A 19,616-nucleotide genomic window follows, 5' to 3' on the forward strand; every position below is an offset into this window, starting at 1 on the left:
AAGAGACTGATGGGGAAAGGGGATCCTCAGAAAGGATGTACAAAAGCGTACCTGATGTGTGGAACCAAGCTGTGGGCCCCCTTGCTACTGGGAAACCACTTGCTATAGTACCCACCTGCCAAATGATGCTTTGGCATATGCATACCCATCTAGTTTGTAATGCTTAACAAACTTAGAGGCCAAAGCCCAGATGGCAGCCCTACAAATGTCCCTCAAGGGTGCATGATGTGAGAAGGCACAGCAGATCCAGGACCCTCATAACACCTGGTGATGCACCCTCATAGTCAACAGGATAGTGTAACCGTTGAAATTTTCCTTCCTATGGTTTGACACTGAAAAGATACAAAGTGTCAAACAAGCGGAAGGTCTTGGTACAACACAAATAGATGCAAAGGGCTCAACAAACATCCAAGGAGCGCCACTTGCATTCCTGATTGGACTTAGGACAAGGGCAGAAGGTTGATAAGATTACATCCTGTGTCCTATGAAAGACAAAATTCACATTGAGAACAAAAGTAGGATCCAGCTTCAAGACCATGGTATCCTGCTGAAACACGCAGAGTTCTTTCCTCACCAGCAAGGCTCCCAACTCTGACAAACAGTTGTGGTGATATAAGGCTAGCATGTGGGTTGTGTGGGAGATTCTGGAATAATGAGTTTAAACACAGATATTCCTCATTAAGATCTCAAGGCCAGTGTTGAAAGTTAATCAAAGACGTGATGGGAACAGGTGTTGATTCCTTTGGGGTGGAGGCCCATAGTTAGCATTCCCTTAAATCTGGGTTGGAGATGGTATATCAAAGCTCTCCTCATGAAGGGATGATCAGTGCCTGTTTGGACCCCAGACAGAATCTTGCTCAGCCTGCTATGATTTGTGTGTGTTTTCTGTCAACTAGCTAGATAAGATAGTTTTGTTATTTTCTTGGCTTCTGAGCAGTCTTAATTTCTGTAATCATATGAAGTTTTTCCTTTTAACAAAGTATTTTTAATAAAGTTTCTTGTATGTTTTTAGGAACCTCCTGATTTTGACTGCACTTTTGGAAGTGGGTCATTCATCACATGGTGGCGAGAGGTGGGGTAGGTTGTTACTCTTGAGTAAAATTTATAACACAGAGTTTTGAATGCTCAGAAGCAAGTTTGTTATTTTGGCTAGCTAGCTGGATAGTTAGAACGTTTGTAGCAAAGGCAGAAGAGAGATTAAATAATACGGTGCATGAGGCAGCTGAAGTGGACATCACTGTTTTCGATCCAGAAATAAACATTGTGATGGTGGACAGAGAGTTGTGTGGGCGTTGGGAGTCCCCTACAAGAATGCTGGAATGGAGGAGGGTAGACTCTACCCAGGTAATGGCCAGAGAAGAAGTTGTCGACATCTGGACATGGACAGTGACTCAGAGGCAGGAGTAGAGGATTGTTTAGCAGGAGGTGCCATTGGATGCAGCTGAAGCAGAGAACAGAGAGATGAAGAGGACTGGAGGCAGTGGCTAAAGACTTCCATGCCAGCCCATCAGTTAACTATGGACAGAATATTAGCTCAGTCCAACCGTAAATCTGGAGAGGACTGGAACAGGAAAAATATCCCCTGAATTTCATGTACTTAAATCACCTTGAAGTCACCTGCGAAGGACACAATGTGCCTGAAAGGGAGTACATCTGGAGTCTTTGCTCTCATACATCAGGAGAGCTGGGTGAGTTACCCCAAGATGATGCACAGAACTATCAAAGGTTTAAGCAGTTGGCACTCCATTGATTTGCTCTAACTGAAGATCAACTTAGGCTGAAACTTTGAAGGGCATTCTTATATCAGCTCTAATTCTTATATCATTAGGCATATGTAATCCCATTCACTAGCTGATTCAGAAATAGTGAACTCCCCTCAATAGGTTTTATTATTATTATTAAAGAACAATTTAATTGAACAGCATAAAGGAAAAAATGTATATTATATCATTGTAAGAGTTAACAATTACAGTTCCATATATATTTATGTAATGTATGGCTATTTTTATTATTGATCCTTTCTTTTAAAAAATCTTTTATTATTTAAAAAAAAACTAGGGGGGAAAGTGTGTGTGTATATATCTATCTATAATAAAAAGATGAAAGAAAAAATAAAAAAAATAGAACAAGGTAAAATTAGGTAAAGCGAAAGGGAGGGAAAATAAAAAAATGAATTTACGATTCAGAGAGGGCAAGTGAAAAACGTAAAAGGGAGATTTGAAAATTGAAAAATGGAATACATTAGGAATGAATCCTTTGGTGGACAGCGCATGTCAATTAAGGGTGAAAGATAAGATAAAATAAAAGGTAGAGATTTAAAAAGTCAAAAATGAAAATAAAGGTTTAAAAAGGTGTGTGTGTGTGAAATGAAAGTAAATTGAAATTTTTATATGGATAAAAAGTGAGAGTTCTCTTTGGCCCACAGGCTGGACATTCTTGGCTGGGCAGCCCCAATCCCTAGTCTCTCTGGCTTGGGGGGGGGGTGTACTCAGAAAATGCAGAGGTAGATATTGCTTATTTCTCTAATTGGTCTATTTGATTTTAGTTGTTTATGTATGGAGTGAGGACATGGGTATTTTTGTCCATGTTAGTTTCACAAATTCAACAGGGAGTCTTGATGGCTTTGTTCAATACCAGCCTGCCATAGCCAGCAAGTTGTGTTTGGGCTGCATCTAGAAATTGAGCCCCAAAGAGGACCTGGCTAAGTCCTCCAGACTCTGGGTCCTTGGTTTCCAAATGAGATGCAAAAACTGCTCTCATCAGAAAAGAGATTTGGGGAGCTGAAGGCTGCTATTGAAGCATCCTGGTCTTCCTTAACACCTCAGCAGTGACACAGGCTGGTAGCATCCATGCCACGCCGCACTGCGGCAGTAATTGATGCAAAAGGGGCCCAAACCAAGTATGCATGCTTCTACTTCTCAGAAGTCCAATATTGCTTTATTTGTAATCCTTGTTTTGCTGATTTCATTTAATATTCTAATTTTCTGAGATTGTTAATTTGGGGTTTTCATCAGCTGTACGCCATAATCATCACAATTATAATAAAGGCTTGACATACTCATGACATGCAAAGTGAGATATATCTCATATATTAGTTTCACCTTTTCAGTTGAATTACTGAAATAAATGGACTTTTCCATTATATTCTAATTTTCCGAGTTTCACCTGTACACATCAACTTGTGCTCAGGGTTCTAGAAGAAAGGTAAATCAAGAAACTTATAACAAGTTGTTGTTGTTTAGTTGTGTCCGACTCTTCGTGACCCCATGGACCAGAGCACGCCAGGCCCTCCTGTCTTCCGCTGCCTTCTGCAGTTTGGTCAAACTCATGTTCGTAGCATCGAGAACACTGTCCGACCATGTCGTCCTCTGTCGTCCCCTTCTCCTTGTGCCCTCCCATCTTTCCCAAAATCAGGGTCTTTTCCAGGGAGTCTTCTCTACTCATGAGGTGGCCAAAGTACTGGAGCCTCAGCTTCAGGATCTGTCCTTCCAGTGAGCACTCAGGGCTGATTTCCTTCAGAATGGAGAGGTTTGATCTTCTTGCAGTCCATGGGACTCTCAAGAGTCTCCTTCAGCACCATAATTCAAAAGCATCCATTCTTTGGCGATCAGCCTTCTTTATGATCCAGCTCTCACTTCCATACATCACTACTGGGAAAACCATATCTTTAACTATACGGACCTTTGTTGGCAAGGTGATGTCTCTGCTTTTGAAGATGCTGTCTAGGTTAAGGCGCATTATGGCCTCAAGCCACTTCTACAAGGCTCCCAGTTTCCATTACTTTTCTAATACCCTCTCACCACTCTTTCTTTATTTTTTTTGGGGGGGGTGTAAAAAGTTTTATTTTAAATAATTCAAAAGGATACAAAAAAGACAAAAGACAAGACATAAATAAAAGTACATACGTAGTCCCACCACCCACCCTTAACTCCCCTCCACCACTACCCAATATCTCTTCTTGATTATATTAAATATTAACATTGCATTCCTTATCTTAACTTACTTTTGTATCTCATTTCAAACACCATTCTTATACACCCTATAGTCTTAGTCTATACATATCAACATATTGTTTTGTGAACAGTGTTTATCTAGATATTCTTCAAACCATTTCCATTGTAGTTTTAACTTTTGATTTGACTGTAACCTTATGGCTGCTGTTATTTTTGCCAATTGTATATAGTTACTCATTTTACATATCCACTCCTCTTTGGAGGGAATTTTTTTGCTTTGCTGTTTGCTGGCTAATACTGTTCTGGCTGCTGCTGTAGCGTACAGGAAAAAATACTTTCTTTTCTTGTGGAATATCTTTCCCCAGTAAGCCTAATAGGCCTCGGTTTTCTCTTCTATGGGACTCCTCAGTATCTTTTTTATTTCTTCATGTATAATATCCCAAAAACATTTGACCTTTTTGCAGCCCCACCAGACGTGGAACATTGTCCCTTCCAATTCTTGACACTTCCAACATAAATTGGATTTTAATTTATAAATTTCGGCTAGTTTGTTGGGATTTACAACGCTGTGCTCGCCCGGAGGCCCCCTCAGTCTCACTGACCTTTCCGAGCGTCCTCCCAGTAAGCACAACTCTGGAATGGCACATCCCTTCATTCCAGTGTGCCCTTCAGCGACATATCCCAGATGAAAGATGCACACTAGTCTTCTGGCATAGAACAGCAAGAAGAATGAACCATCCGTAGATCTAAACTACATATTTATTTACACTATATACAGACAAAGAATCGTGGCACTCTCTCATTCAGCTCCGAGAGAGAACAGGAGCAGACAGAAGAAAAAGCGAAAGTACAGTGTAACAGTACCGCAGCAGAAGAGAGATAAGACGTTCTTCCTTTCCCACAGTCTTCTCAGACAGACCGTGTGATTTCCAATAATCACATTTCACAGCAACAGTGCAGTGAAATCCTAACATCAAGTGCCATCTAAAAAACATTTTCATGAAATTTTCTTTAATCGTATAACAGGTGGTAAACTTTATGTCCACCCGCCAGAGTTTTCCCCACTGTTCCAGATATACCGTATGACCGATATCCTGAGCCCATCTGTGTTGGAATATGAATACAACACAGCTGCGAACTGGCAGCTCGGTGTTTACATCACATGATGTGGCTAGCTGTGGGAAAGAATGTTCCTGGAAGTTCACAGGATTTACAGAGCTTTGTTCTGTGTGTAATATGAGACCTTCCTGTTGCGTATGTGAAGGAAGTCTGACTCACTTGCTTGGAGGAGACTGAACAGTACGGTCATGTTTTTGTACAGCTGTAAAGTCAGAAATAAACTGTAGAGATGTAGACTTTCTGGCTATCTTCTTTCTCCTGCTGGTATGCAAAGGGGGAGAAGGGGGTGTGCATCTTCCATGCTGGGAGATGTCGCCTATCACGATCTTCCTGGACTTGCGGGGATGCCAGCCAGGGCAGATCACCGGTAAACAAGCTCCGGGAACCTGCGAGGGGGGGGGCAGCCTCTCCCGAGGGGGCTTGTTTTCCAACAATCTGGGCATAGTTTCCTTCACTAATTCATCTTTTAAATCCCATTCTAGTAGCACATAATATACTTTAGATAATAATTTTGTTTTGTTATTTAATAAAGCCAATTCTATTTTCACTGCAGTGGAGGGAATGGTGCAAGATCAAAGGCATTACTACTTCAGGAGCACAAAACTGAGACATGATTAACACGGACTGGTGTGTAGCCACCCTGGAATCACACAAAGCGAGTAATGTCAGTCTCTGTCATGTCAGTGGGCTTCCTCTTTCCTTTCATCAAACTTTGGTTTAGGCAGCAATTACTAAGCAGCAAATCAAAGTCACTGAGTGGAGCTTTAAAGGATTACTCAAAAGCATGTTTTCAAGTGTTCTCTGCATCAAGCTCATACAACAAAGAGCTGGCAGTTTGAGAGAGTAGTGGTGTTTATTGCACAACCACAGTTAGCTCATGCATTGGTGTTGACAGCAAGCATTAACAAATGGCAGAAAACCTGGCAAAGGTCACCCAACACCATTCCTTCTCCTAAATTGCAAGCCAGGCAGTCCCACAATCCTCTTCAGAGTCTGTACTTCCTATTCTAAAATGGCAGCAGGAAGTGACACCAGGAAGATACTTGGCACCTCCTTGCCAGAACTAGGTTAGAGCTCCTCCTGGCTCCTGTTTGTGGCTAGCTTTTCCTCCTCTGTGTAGGAGAGTCAGCCCCCATTGTCAGCTGAAAGGATGCTCCTTGGGGCTGGGGTGCTTGCACCTGGGAGTTCCATGCCTCTTTGTAATTGGTTCCAAGTCTACTTGATGTCACACGGTAGAAGCTTCCCTAGTGAAGGGTCAATAAAATGTCAGGTAAACTAGTGTTACAGCAGCTGTAGTTCAGTGCTGTGACTGTGATTTCAAAACAGGTGGGGCTAGGCCTAAAATAAGGAGGTTCCTATCCTACTGAAGGGGTCCAAACATAAAGTCATTTGCATTGCCCCAATCTCCAAGGCACGTGGGAGGAGTCACCCCACTCCTAGCTAAGCACTACCACAGAATGAAAATGGCAATTCCAGTAATTGAACACCATACTGTGGAAAGTCAAATAACAACTATCTAAAGAATCAAAGAAAAACACATGGCCTAGCTCTTTCTGCATGGAAGAAATACACACTACAAGTGTCAAAATGGTCTTTTGGAGAACAATAGAGATATACAGCACTTTTCATTGTTTTGGGGTTTTTATTTTTCTGCTTTGTGCTTAACAGACAAGTGAAATTACTAGAGATTATTCATCAGCACCTCATTCAGATTAGGCACTTCTTAAGAAATCATAAAATTATTTTTATTATAACCAAGTGCAAAAAAAAATTCTCACAGGTATGTGTATACACACACACACTCTCTGATATATCAAATTAAGGATCCAGTAAACAACACTGTCCAAAATAATCTCTTCTCGTGTACATTCAAAATGTAAACTTATCGTTACATTCAAAATGTAAACTATATCCATAGATAGAAGATTTGGGGGTACAGGACATGACTTGCTTTTTTAAAATAGTTTTATTTAAGTGCTTTCAAGGCCAAGTTCCCATGAAGAGTCTCCGTCCTCCTCATAGGATGAAAGAGAACTGAAGTTGGGACCTGGGGAGCAGCAGGCACACACTTTCATAATGTCTGCAGACAAAAAAAGAAGAGAGGCTGAGTTGGGTTGCTTAGTGGCTACCAGGCAGTAGTCACAGGGCTCTGGACTGCTTTCCCTCAACCCAGTTTTAGCAGCTGCTTTCCTTTCAAATTCATTTTGCCCTGAAAACTTGTTCCTGGGTCGGCTAGCAGTTCTCAGGAACTGTTCTCTATGTGTCTGTAGCGACAATATGCACTATCACCACAGAGGGCATTTTCACTCTCCTCCTCTTCTTCTTCTTCTTCTTCTCAACAAAGGATTTTTCCAACACAAGTGCAGATAAAGGGTGTGCCATTTTTGTTTTATCAGCTTTGACCCGCTGCCTGAAGCAGTGCTTTCAAGTGTCTTAGAACAAAGGTTCAAACGAGTAAATTCTTATCACCTGCAGGAGGAGGGCAGCACTGAGTGTTTTTCTTCAGCCCATTGAGCAGATCAGGCCCTCCAAAGTAGGGTAGAGAGGAAGGAAGCCAGACCTCCTGCAGCAAATCCATCAGGGTCACAGCCCATCTTCCATTGAGAGAGGTTTGCAAATGTACAAACTCCAACAGAAAAACTGCCTAGCCACCATACCAGTGGTAGCTGCCACAACGTCCTCTTTCACTCCTCTGCAACATAGTAAATTTATTCTCCCTGGCCTGTGCATTCCTCTTGCTGGGACGCTATTATCTACTGTTGACATGATTATCTCTGTTGGGCAGGCTGTTGAACTATTTCCTCTAGTATTCTCTCTAAGTGTTGAATTAACACCCGCTTTTTAAACCTAAGAAAAAGAGAGAGAGAGAGAGGAGAGCAATTTAATGTGGGTTCTGCACTTGTCTTCAAGTCCCCCCTCTGAAACGAACAGTGACCTTTGCATTACTATGCAGAAATTATGGAGGGACAGGGCTGACACACCTGCCTTTGTGTTTGAAAACAGATAAGGCCCATCAATCTACAAAATAAAAGGCACATCCCACCATTGAAGGCAGCAGTTTCAAAGAACATTTGCAACATATGTAAGAAAAATACAGGCCACCATCAAAACATGTACACTTATTTGTTCAAACTTGGGGCTTGTCATCTTGATACAAACCTTGCTGCTTCCTTGATAGCAAATTCAATGAAATATTTTTGAATTTCCACAGGGCCTTGAACTTCTTCAAGGAGAGAGAAAATTCTTTTGTAATCTACAATTAAAAAGAAAGAGTGAGAACATTGTAGTGTTGGCAAGGCCATCAGAATCTCCCCTCCTTTCTCTTTGCTTGATTGATTTTAGGCACTGGCCTGCTTTCTCAATTGTGCCACAATGCTGTCAGTTAACCATGGTGGAGCCTTTGCTCTTTCCAGATTCTCAGTGTCCTCTTGAAGGTTATGCCTTTTCTCTCCTGGGGTTTAGCTGTTTTGTGCAGGATCTCATGGGGCTTGTTTGGTGATAGAGAGTCAGCCTGATGCCACAACTTAACTCTCCTCTTCTACTAGTAACAATTTAATAAAATCAGAGTTGGAAGGAACCATGAGAGTCATTACGTCCAACCCACTGTAATGAAGGAATCTCAAGTAAAGCATCCATGACAGATGGCCATCCAACCTCTGCTTAAAAACCTCCAAGGAAGAAGACTCCACTACCATTCATGGGAGTCTGTTCCACTGTCAAACAGATCTTATTCCTAGAAAGTTCTTCTTTAATCTTTCAGAATATTTCTTGTAACTTGAATCCATTGGTTCGTATCCTGGACTCTGGAGCAGGAGAAAACAAGCTTGCTCCATCCTCCACATGACAGGCTAAACCTACCCAACTCATAATGCTTGGTTTCCAGACCCTTGATCATCTTGGTCCCCGTCCTCTGTACAAGTTCCAGCTTGCCAATATCCTTCTTAAATTGTGTGCCCAGAACTGGACACAGTATTCCAGGTGTGGTCTGACCAGGGCAGAATAGAGCAGGACTAATACTTCTGTCCATGCAGCCTAGAATAGTATTAGCTGTTTGTTGCTGCATCACACTGTTGACTCGTGTTCAGCTGGCGGTCTATTAAGACCCGTTGATCCTTTTCAGATGTACAACTGGCATTTGTGCAGCTGGTTCTTCCTGCCTATGTGTAGAACCTTACACTTGTCCCTATTAAAGTTCATTTTGTTAGTAAGGGCCTAATTCTCCAATCTGTTAAGGTCATTTTGAATCCCAATTCTGTATTCTGCAGCATTTTCCTGCCCCCCTGGCCCCAGTTTGGTGTCATCTGCAAATATGATGAGAAGCCCCTCAATTCCTTCATCCAAGTTGTTCATAAAGACACTGAACATTGATCGGACCCGGGACAGAACCCTGCGGCACCCCACTTGTCCCTTTCTTCCAGGATGACAAGGAACCATTAGTGAGCAGTCTTTGGCTTCAGTCAGTCAACTAGCTACAAATCCATCTTGTCCAGCCCACAGCATTCCCCTGATCCACCAAGCTAGTTACTCCATCAAAAAAAATCTCTCTGGCATAACTTGTTTTTGAGAAACCCACTGCTTCTAAGCGCTCACAGACCTACTGTTGAATGGCCTGTTCTGTTACCTTTTCTGGTATCGTTGTCAAGCTCACTGGACGGTAGTCTCCTAGGTCTTCTTTTCCCCCTTTTTGAAGATGGGGACAACATAGACAGAGGCTCCAAGATTACATCCGCAAGTTCCTTTAGTACCCTTGGGTGCAGCTCATCAGGCTCTGGAGCTCTGAATTCATTTAAAGTAGCCAGGTGTTCCCTTGCCACCTCTTTTCCTATGTGGGGCTGCAATTTCCTCCTCTCTCCTTTGTCACAGCACCCACCACATTAACACTGAAAGTAATTTTCCTGAAAATTGGAAAAATTACTTTCTCTAGTTGTTATGTTCTAGGTTTCTAAATGTGAAGTCCATTATGATGTGCGACTGCTGCAATTTACGGATGAACTCTACAATTTATGAGTTATTTTCTGCCTATTCTAAAAAGGGGATCCTTACAAATTTTTAAAGGTGCAAAGTGAGTCTGCTATCATAATGCACCTCAACTGAAAATAAGCTACATCAAAATCAATGACGGTTGTTTCCAAGTCATCTGGCTCAGGTCAGAGAGCAGACTGAAATACCACCTTCCATTTCACACCCATTAAACATCAGAAATGATTTTGCCTCCTCTATATTTGGTAGGGTGGCGGCAACAACACAGGACCTCCCTTAGGATGACTCCAATCCCCTTGCAACACTTACCTCTCCCAGGCTTGCGAACCTCCTTCATAACTTTGATTCTGAGAACTTCATTGTTCCCTTCAAACATACTGGGCATTATTTTCACGGTTCCAGGTACAGACTTCACCAATAGATTTTGTTCCTCTGAAGACATACTGTAATTTACAGGTCTGCAAACAAGGGAGTTGGTAACAGGCCTATGGTCCAATCTATCCTCCTCAATGCAATTCAGTTCACTGGGCAAAGAGTCCACATTGTTTGGCAGGTCATCATCTGTCAGGGCTGCTGGGAGCGGGGCAATCAGGTGCATAGTCAGCCCATCCCCGTGCTTGTCCAGGGACTGGAAGTTATCTACTTTCTTCTCACCATTGCCATCCTGCACTACATTGCTTTTTGCATCTGAAAAAAACCAAACCAAAACAAAACAAAAACGGCTTTGAACTTAGCTGCAAAAAGCAGATGGCACCTCAGAAGAGGTCAAAAGGCTGAAGATCCAACTTCTAGTAATGGGAGCTTAAAAATAAGTGCAGAGAGTAATTTCATGGTGGAAACTTAATCAGAGTCAAGGAACAAAACTAGCTAGGCTACATTTAAATAGCTCTTTTACAGTAGTAGGATGCCTTTAGTTCACATTTATAGCAACTAACACAGGGAAAGTTCCTGTGCATCATTCCCCCCCCCCTTTAAGTTCTAATGGCCTAGGATCAAGGTATTTGAAGACCCCCAACCCACCACGTCTCTTGCTCCCATGCAAATCAGTCCAGAGTTTTCTTCAGAAGATCAGCTATGGGATCCCATCAAGGCCCTTTTGGGACAGCAGAGGCTCATCTGTGGCACTCTTTCACTTAAATGGTTTATCTGGTGTACCAAATTTGGTGGCTTTTTGCTCTAGATGAACACTTGTCTTGTCATGACAGCTTTACTGCTGTTCTAAATCACTGCATTGAATGGGTGTAAGCAGCCTTGAATTTTATACTGAAAGGCAGGATGGAAGCATTTCAGATAAGTATGAGAAATGGACGCCAAGACACAGCTAAATCTCCTTGATCTCTTGGTAAGTTTTGATACCACCCATCCATGGCTCTGTAGGTTGGGTGTAGGGAGCAATACAATGTCCTATCTGTATGCAGGATCAGTTCCAGAAAGTAGCAAGGGGGGGGGAGAGGGTCTGCTCAATCCCACGGCACTTAATCAGAGCATCATGCAATATTGTTGGTATGGTGATTTAACACCCAGCTCCATTTCTCTCTAGCATCTAAGTCTGGGGAAGCTGGAGTGGTATCTGGATTCAGTAATGGGATGGAAGAGTGCTGATAAGCTGAAGTTGCATACTGACAGAGATGGGAAGCACTGCGGGATAAATGGCTCCCAGATCCAATAAACTGATGTTCAACCTATTCTGGATGGGGTTGACACCCATGAAAAAGCAGGAAGTAGTTCCTCAGTGGCACTGGAGTGCCTTCTACTAGCTTAGAGGATTAGAGGACCTGGAAGCTTGGTGGGGCCACACCATCAAGATCAAAGATAAGCCTGTGCCTGCTCCCACAGCTTGAACTGACAACCAGCCACTGAGCTCTCCCTTCTGAACATGTGTGTAGAGGATGTATATTCTGGTCACTCCACAGGTCTCAAGTTTTTTTATTAGTTTTACCTTTATTTCAACTTTGTGTTAATCGGTTTTAACTCGTCATATCAACTCGTCTGGCAGGGCAAGAAACCCAGAATAAAGTTTAAAATATTAACTGATGTTAAAGAGGGGGATTTGCCCTGCCAGACCTTAAACTCTATTATGAATCAGCAGCTTTCTGCTGGTTGAGGGACTGGCTGCTTCTTGAGAACACAGACATTTTGGACCTAGAAGGTTTTAATAATGTTTTTGGATGGCATGCATATTTGTGGTACGACAAGGTTAAAGCTCATAAGGCATTTAAAAATCATATTGTCAGGAAAGCATTGTTTAATGTCTGGACACGATATAAAGACTTACTTGAAAACAAAACCCCGAGGTGGTTGTCACCGATGGAGGCAAAAGCTCAAAAAAAACTCAATATGGAGGCCAGGTGGCCAAAATATTGGGAGATTTTGGAGCAAGAAGGAGACAAATTGAAATTGTAGAGTTTTGAGAAATTAAAAGACAGAGTGCAAGATTGGCTTCATTATTATCAAATAAGAGAGGCTTATAATTTGGATAAAAAAATTGGCTTCCAGGTGGAAAAATCAAAGTTGGAAACAGAACTGTTAGATCCTGAAACTAAGATACTTTCAAGAATGTATAACTTGCTGTTAAAATGGAATACTCAAGACGAGACGGTTAAATCTGCTATGATTAAATGGGCACAGGACACTGGACATAATATTATGTTTGCTGACTGGGAACGGTTATGGACCACCAGTGTGAAATTCACGGCATGTAATGCCTTGAAAGAAAATATTATGAAAATGGTATACAGGTGATACATGACACCAGTCAAGCTTGCAAAAATCTATCATCTGCCCGATAATAAATGTTGGAAATGTAAGGAAACTGAAGGTACATTCTTTCACCTTTGGTGGACGTGCCCTAGGATTAAGGCTTTCTGGGAAATGATATATAATGAATTGAAAAAGGTATTTAAATATACCTTCCTGAAGAAACCAGAGGCCTTTCTCCTGGGCATCGTTGGCCAACTGGTGCCAAATAAGGACAGAACTTTTTTTATGTATGCAGCAACAGCAGCAAGAATACTCATCGCAAAGTACCGTATTTTTCGCACCATAGGACGCACCAGACAATAGGACGCACTTTGTTTTAGAGGGGGGAGAACAAGAAAAAAAAATTCTCCCCCTCTCTGCCCAGCGCCTCTTCAGTGAAGCAGCAGGAGGCGATGCACAGAGAGGGGGAGAACTTTCCCCCTCTTGTTTTCCCGCTCTAAAACAAGGTGCGATTTAAGGTGCGTTCAGGCGGCTACCTTGGAAGCCTGGAGAGCGAGAGGGGTCGGTGTGCACTGACCCCTCTCGCTCTCCAGGCTTCAGGTTCCTTTCGACCTGCTCTTTGGGGCTGGTGGGGGAAGCCCACCACCAGCCCCAAAGAGCAGGTCAGGGAGCAGAGGAAAGGGGCAGCGGAGAGGCTCCTGCCATAGCCGCGGGTCACCTCCCCAGCCAGGAGAGCGCGCGCGGGGCTAAAGCAGCCCCCCGCGACCCTCTCCCGGCTGGGGAGGTGACGCGGGGCTGTAGAGGCTCCTGCCATAGCCCCGCGTCACCTCCCCAGCTGGGAGAGCGCACGGGGGCTATGGCGTCTTCACTCCATAGGACGCACACACATTTCCCCTTCATTTTTGAAGTGGAAAAAGTGCGTCCTATAGAGCGAAAAACACGGTATTGGAAGACACAAGATTTACCCACTCTGGAAGAATGGCAAATGAAGGTGATGGACTACATGGAACTGGCAGAAATGACTGGCAGAATCCGTGACCAGGGAGAAGAGTCGGTGGAAGAGGATTGGAAGAAATTTAAAGACTACTTGCAGAAATACTGTAAAATCAATGAATGTTAAAATGATGTTGGAATGGAAAATAAGTGGTATTGGTAAAAAGATTATTAAGAATATGCAAATATGGATTGACAATGGTTGAAAATACATAGTTACAATAGGTTAAGATATTGAGTAAAGATAAATGATAGAGGGTAAGGATTTGCTGAAAGGAATTTTAAACGGGAATACGAAAGGGGAGGTGTGAGGAAGTCAGGAAACAAGTAAATGAACTATAAGACATGAAATACTGATTTTTCTTTTTTCTTACTTTTTGTGTGATTTGTTTTTGATATTTTTGTACCCTTTTTTCTTTTTTCTATTCTACTTTTTATGCTTAAATTTTGTAACCTTTTATTCTAAAATTCTAATAAATATTATCTTAAAAGGGAAAAAAAATTAACTCGTCATATCAATATTTTTATGGAGTGGAGACCAAAAGACAGAAGTCTGGATTTTATCTGCCTTTGAGATCTGTTTTTAATTACTCTAAGACTTGCCCATGAAGGAAGTCACATAGCATTTTTCAAATAGGTGTAGTTAGTTGTCTCACAAACCCTGAAAAGCTTCATTTGTCTGTAAAGTGTCGGGGTGGTGTGACATGACACTCTCTACCTATTAATGCTGTAATTCACAGTTTGTATACAGACAACTCCCCATTTGTGCATGTTCGGCATGCACCATTTTCAACACCAGAAGGGGGCGCAACAGGGTGGGGTGAAGGGCAGAGCAGGGTGGGTTGACGCATATGGTGCCTCAGAATGCAATCCCCACGTAATAGGGCTGGGCAGTATCTACTTTCCAACATCATAATACTGTATATTGCCAGCAAAACTTTGCAATAAGGCAGTACATTATGATGTCAGAAAGGAGGTGGAGTGGAAGAAGGCAGTTGCTGGCCACAGAGACGATTAGAGTCAGTGTGCACAGCTTTTGCCTCTTCCCAGAAAGGCCTGGTGAGTGGCACTGCCCTGGGTGGAGTGCATCAGCTGGGGTGTTGCATGGCATGGCACTCTGGAGGCGCCAACCTCCCTCGAACCGCCCACAGTGCCTTGCCCTAACAATAGTTTTATTTTCCAGAGGAGGAAACAAAGGAACAGGCAGGCAAGCCCCACTCCTGAGGCCTGCAGCTGGGCTGCAGAGGGAGGGAGTGGGCAAGCATCAGGCGACCTGATTGAAGTGCATAATGCTGGATGTGAGCGGGGCTGGGAATTAACAATACACTGCCTGTTGGAAATTTTGAAATCACTGCTTTATGATGATTCAAATATTTCAAAATATCTAATGCAGTGGTTCCCAATTAACTAATTACTGAGGATCCCCTATTTTTCAAAAGTCAAACCACGGACCCCCTACTTTTGAAAATTTTGATGACTCTATGGTAGTTACCTGTGCAAAGCACCTTTTAAAGAAAATGTGGGGTGGCCCCTAATAAGCAAAGGATTTTAGGTATACTAAAAAAAACAGACCATAAAATTTGTGATATTACAACATGTTAAAACGCAAGTGGCGTTTAGAGTAACAGCAGCAGTAAAAAATATATATATTTGAAAATACTGTGGAGAAGATAACACAGAGTAACTATAATACATAGAATAATTTGGAAAATTAGGGAAACCATGGAGGAATGGAAATGTAAGGAACTCAAAGGGACATTTTATCATGCTTGATGGAAATGTAAAAAAGCAAAATAGGAAGGATACAAATACATACACTGATACAGAGAATTTTGACGATTGATTTTCAAGTGAAGCCAAAACTCTTCCTACTGGGACTTACAGATATACAGTTAGAAAAGGACTATGGAACTTTGTTACAATATATTATAACAGCAGTCAGACTTTTTATAGGCACAAAGATGGAAGGACCCATTATTACCAACAATGGAAGAATGGCTGTCATAAGTATCAGACTTGGAGAAAAGTCATTGTTAACACTTACTAAGGATTAATCTCTCATAGATTTTTTGCATGGAAAAGAAAAATATGACATTCGGATTTGAGGACTGAAAATAATGTTTGTTTATAGAAAGTGGCTTTGTTGGGTATTACATTGGAGTGGATAAAGTGAATATTGTTTATATACTTGCTATGTTCATATATGTTTATATATAGAAAGCAGACCAAGAATCGTAAGGCCCTTACCTTCTGAATTGTGTCTCCTCCCCTTTTAACCTCTTTTCTTTTTCTTCCCCCCCTTTCTTTCCCCTCCCCTCCTTCTCTTTATGTATTTATTGTATTTAGACCAACGTTTGAGTTTCGACAAAAAAGAGGAACAGATATTTGATATTAAGTTCTGTTTTTTTTTACAGGATGTTGTTAAGGGTGAGCCATATGTGCTCTCCTACGTACAGCAGGGGAAACACAGGCTAAGATGGGGTCATAACATCTAGGTAAAAAATGAAGAGGCCATATCCACTGACCAAATGTTGAATCTTAGAATAAGCCTCCTAGAGAAAGAGTCATGTAATCCTCTGCAAATCAATATGTTGTGGATCATCTGGGCGCTTACTGTTACACTAATTCCCATCCTAAGTCATGCAATCACTCTCTGAGTTGGTTTGACATGGGATGTAGACAAGTGAGACAAGATCTTTATATGCTTAGCAGGCAGGTTTATATTGGCTATGCTAATGTACAGGAGGTATAGTTAAAGCCATGGTTTTCCCAGTAGTAATGTATGGAAGTGAGAGCTGGACCATAAAGAAGGCTGATCGCCGAAGAACTGATGCTTTTGAATTATGGTGCTGGAAGAGACTGTTGAGAATCCCATGGACTGCAAGAAGATCAAACCTCTCCATTCTGAAGGAAATCAGCCCTGAGTGCTCACTGGAAGGACAGATCCTGAAGCTGAGGCTCCAGTACTTTGGCCACCTCATGAGAAGAGAAGACTCCCTGGAAAAGACCCTGATGTTGGGAAAGATGGAGGGCACAAGGAGAAGGGGACGACAGAGGACGAGATGGTTGGACAGTGTTCTCGAAGCTACCAGCATGAGTTTGACCAAACTGCGTGAGGCAGTGGAAGACAGGAGGGCCTGGCGTGCTCTGGTCCATGGGGCCACGAAGAGTCGGACACGACTAAATGACTAAACAACAACAATGTACAGGAGACTGCCCAGTGCTTTGTTCTAAATCATCCAAGACAGAAATATTCAATTGCCCCCAAAATATATTCATATGCCAGTTTTTTTAGATTTGACCTCTGCCTTAAAAAAAAAAGAATCAACAGAGAGATACTCTGGTTCAAATTATGAAGGTTGGGGATGGATAGATAGAAGACTGTTGCTTTTAATTAAGGTTTTGCATACTGGAAATATAGGAAAAGTCAGAATAGGCAAGGAAGGTCAGCTAGCGGCAGAAATAGACAATGATTGGTGTAAGGCACGGTTGTCTATTAACCCATTTTTTGTTTAATATATACGTGAATGATATTATTGCCCATCTGTGTGGTAAAAACTACATTTCCAGTGTCCACAGGCCCATGAAATTTGAACATATTGCTATACAGATGATATGCTTCTGTTATTCTAGACCCAAATTGGCATATGGAGGCTGCTGAAATTGTTTGGGGATGCATATGAGGAACAGCTTTATGTGAATCACTCAAAGACTAAGAACAGGCTTCCTCAAACTCAGCCCTCCATATGTTTTTGGCCTACAACTCCCATGCTCCCTAGCTAGCAGGACCAGTGGTCAGGGATGATGGGAATTGTAGTCTCAAAACATCTGGAAGGCCAAGGTTGAGGAAGCCTGACTAAGACTTTGGCTGTCATCCACCTAAGCCTAAGCTGTTTTTGGATGCCCACTGCCTGGAAAAGGTTAATAGATTCAATTATCTGGGAATTTGTTTTCCTTTTAATGGTTCTTGGACAAACCATTGGCAGGTTAGCAAACTAGAAACTCAAAGATCACTACAATTAGTGTTAATAGTACCAGCCGTTAGGGTCTTCATAGTAAAGATTATTCTACAACTGACCTACAGTGCAGAAATATAGGGCACTCATGAGCCAAATCAGGCAGGGTTGCCATATTTTGAAGAGCAAAAAAGGAATTGACTTTTTTCTAACATCAAAATCATTACATCTTTTTACTAGCCAATGTGACATTGATATTCCCATTATAGCTAATCACTCAGCAGTAATGCTGGAATATAATTTATCTAAAACCCAGGAAGGTGTGAGGAGATGGTATTTTAATATATCATTATTAAACGAAAAAAAATTCATTCAATATATAACCCAAGAAACACAAATATATATTTAAAATAACTACAAATCTTCAACGTCAAGACTGATGGAATGGGAAGGATATAAAGCTTACATCACAGGTAAGATAATATCCTTCTCTGCCAACAAAGCTAAGCTGCAAAGATTAAAAGAAAAAAAATCTAAAAATGTCTTTAAAAACACTTTATGTCAAATAAACCATCTAATGCTACATATGAAAGAATACAACAACTAACATTAGAACTGAATAATATACTAGCTCAAAAAATTGAGTTCAGCCTACTAAGTCTAAGACAAATATATTGGGAACAGGGTGAAAGACCGACAAAAATTCTAGCTAATCATTTAAAACAAAAGAAAGCGAACCAAATAATACCCTTAATAAGAAATGAAAATAACATCGCAGCAACCTCATTGTCAGGGAACTGCCATCGGAGCCAAGAGTGGAGGTAAGGCTCTCCGACGATGCGGGAGAAGGGACCAGCAGAGGGAGAGAAAACACTTCCCTTGGGGAAGGAAACCAGCATGACACCTGGGAGGAAGGGGAGCAGGGAAGGACTTCGGAGAGAGGGCTCCAGGACTCTTCCACAGAGACCAGCGGGGAGAGTCCAGGACCTCCGCTGGCCATGCCCACTCTGCGCAGAAGACTTCCGCGCAGGGAGTCTAGGCGGAGACTTGGTGTCAAGGAGTTTTTATGTTGGAAGAAGTTCAGGAAACGCCCACTGACGGATTCTGCCAGTGACTGACACAGCCACGGAGTAAAGGCTGTCCAGCCAGGGAAAGGTTTAGCCAGGGAACGTTGCCTAGAGCATCCGCACCCTCTACGCACAAGCAACCCCCAATTCCCTTTACACTCATCAATAGATATCAATAATGACTTTTTTTAATTCTACAAAAAATTATATGAAGGGCCGGAAAATATATCAGAAGATGAGGTGGAAAACTTCTTTCAAGATATTAAAATACCAACTATTGAAGAATATCAAAAAGATATGCTATCAGCACCCCTAAATATATCAGATATTGAGAATGTAATAGAAACAATGGGAAATGGGAAATCACCTGGACCAGACGGTCTTCCTATAGAATGGTATAAAATATTCAAAAATCTACTAGTCCCCAGACTTCTAGAAGTCTATGAGGAAATAGCTCATAAAGGTATATCTGCTACAACATTCAATGAAGCTTTAATAATAATTATACCAAAACCTAACAAAGACCCTATAAATGTGCAAATTATAGACCAATATCATTAATGAATGTTGATGCAAAGATTTTGAATGCAATATTGGCGGAAAAATTACAAAAGGTTATTCAAGACTTGATACCTAGTAATCAAACAGGTTTTATAAAAACAAGACAAGCCACAGACAATATCAGATTAACTATAGATTTGATAAATTTAAATAAAGATGAAGAGGAGTTTATGATATTGTCATTAGATGCAGAAAAGGCTTTTGACAGAATATATAAAGAATTCATAGGGTTTGTGTTACGTAAATTTGGTTTCCCTATAGAATACTGTAATTGGATTAAAATGATT

At 41.6% G+C, this 19,616-nt stretch overlaps 1 protein-coding gene across 5 annotated transcripts in view; it reads right to left on the minus strand.

The window, feature by feature from the left end:
- Positions 1-6,694: 6,694 nt before the first annotated feature.
- The window catches only part of LOC310697662 (integrator complex subunit 6-like), a 142,577-nt gene continuing 129,655 nt past the window's right edge, over positions 6,695-19,616 (minus strand). For 4 of the 5 annotated variants that reach the window (XR_014521145.1, XM_083484331.1, XM_083484329.1 and 1 more), the window contains 3 exons: positions 10,362-10,739; positions 8,232-8,325; positions 6,695-7,919 (listed from right to left, as the gene is read on the minus strand). Coding sequence is in view for 4 of the 5 variants with exons in the window: in XM_083484331.1 (XP_083340457.1) it covers positions 7,841-7,919; positions 8,232-8,325; positions 10,362-10,739 (551 nt within the window). In the remaining variant the exon portion in view is untranslated. The remainder of the gene's footprint in view (positions 7,920-8,231; positions 8,326-10,361; positions 10,740-19,616) is intronic. The other variant, XM_083484330.1, reaches the window with a different exon arrangement.

This window comes from Podarcis liolepis (genome assembly GCF_965112155.1).
Source record: "Podarcis liolepis genome assembly, chromosome: W".
Taxonomy (NCBI): domain Eukaryota; kingdom Metazoa; phylum Chordata; class Lepidosauria; order Squamata; family Lacertidae; genus Podarcis; species Podarcis liolepis.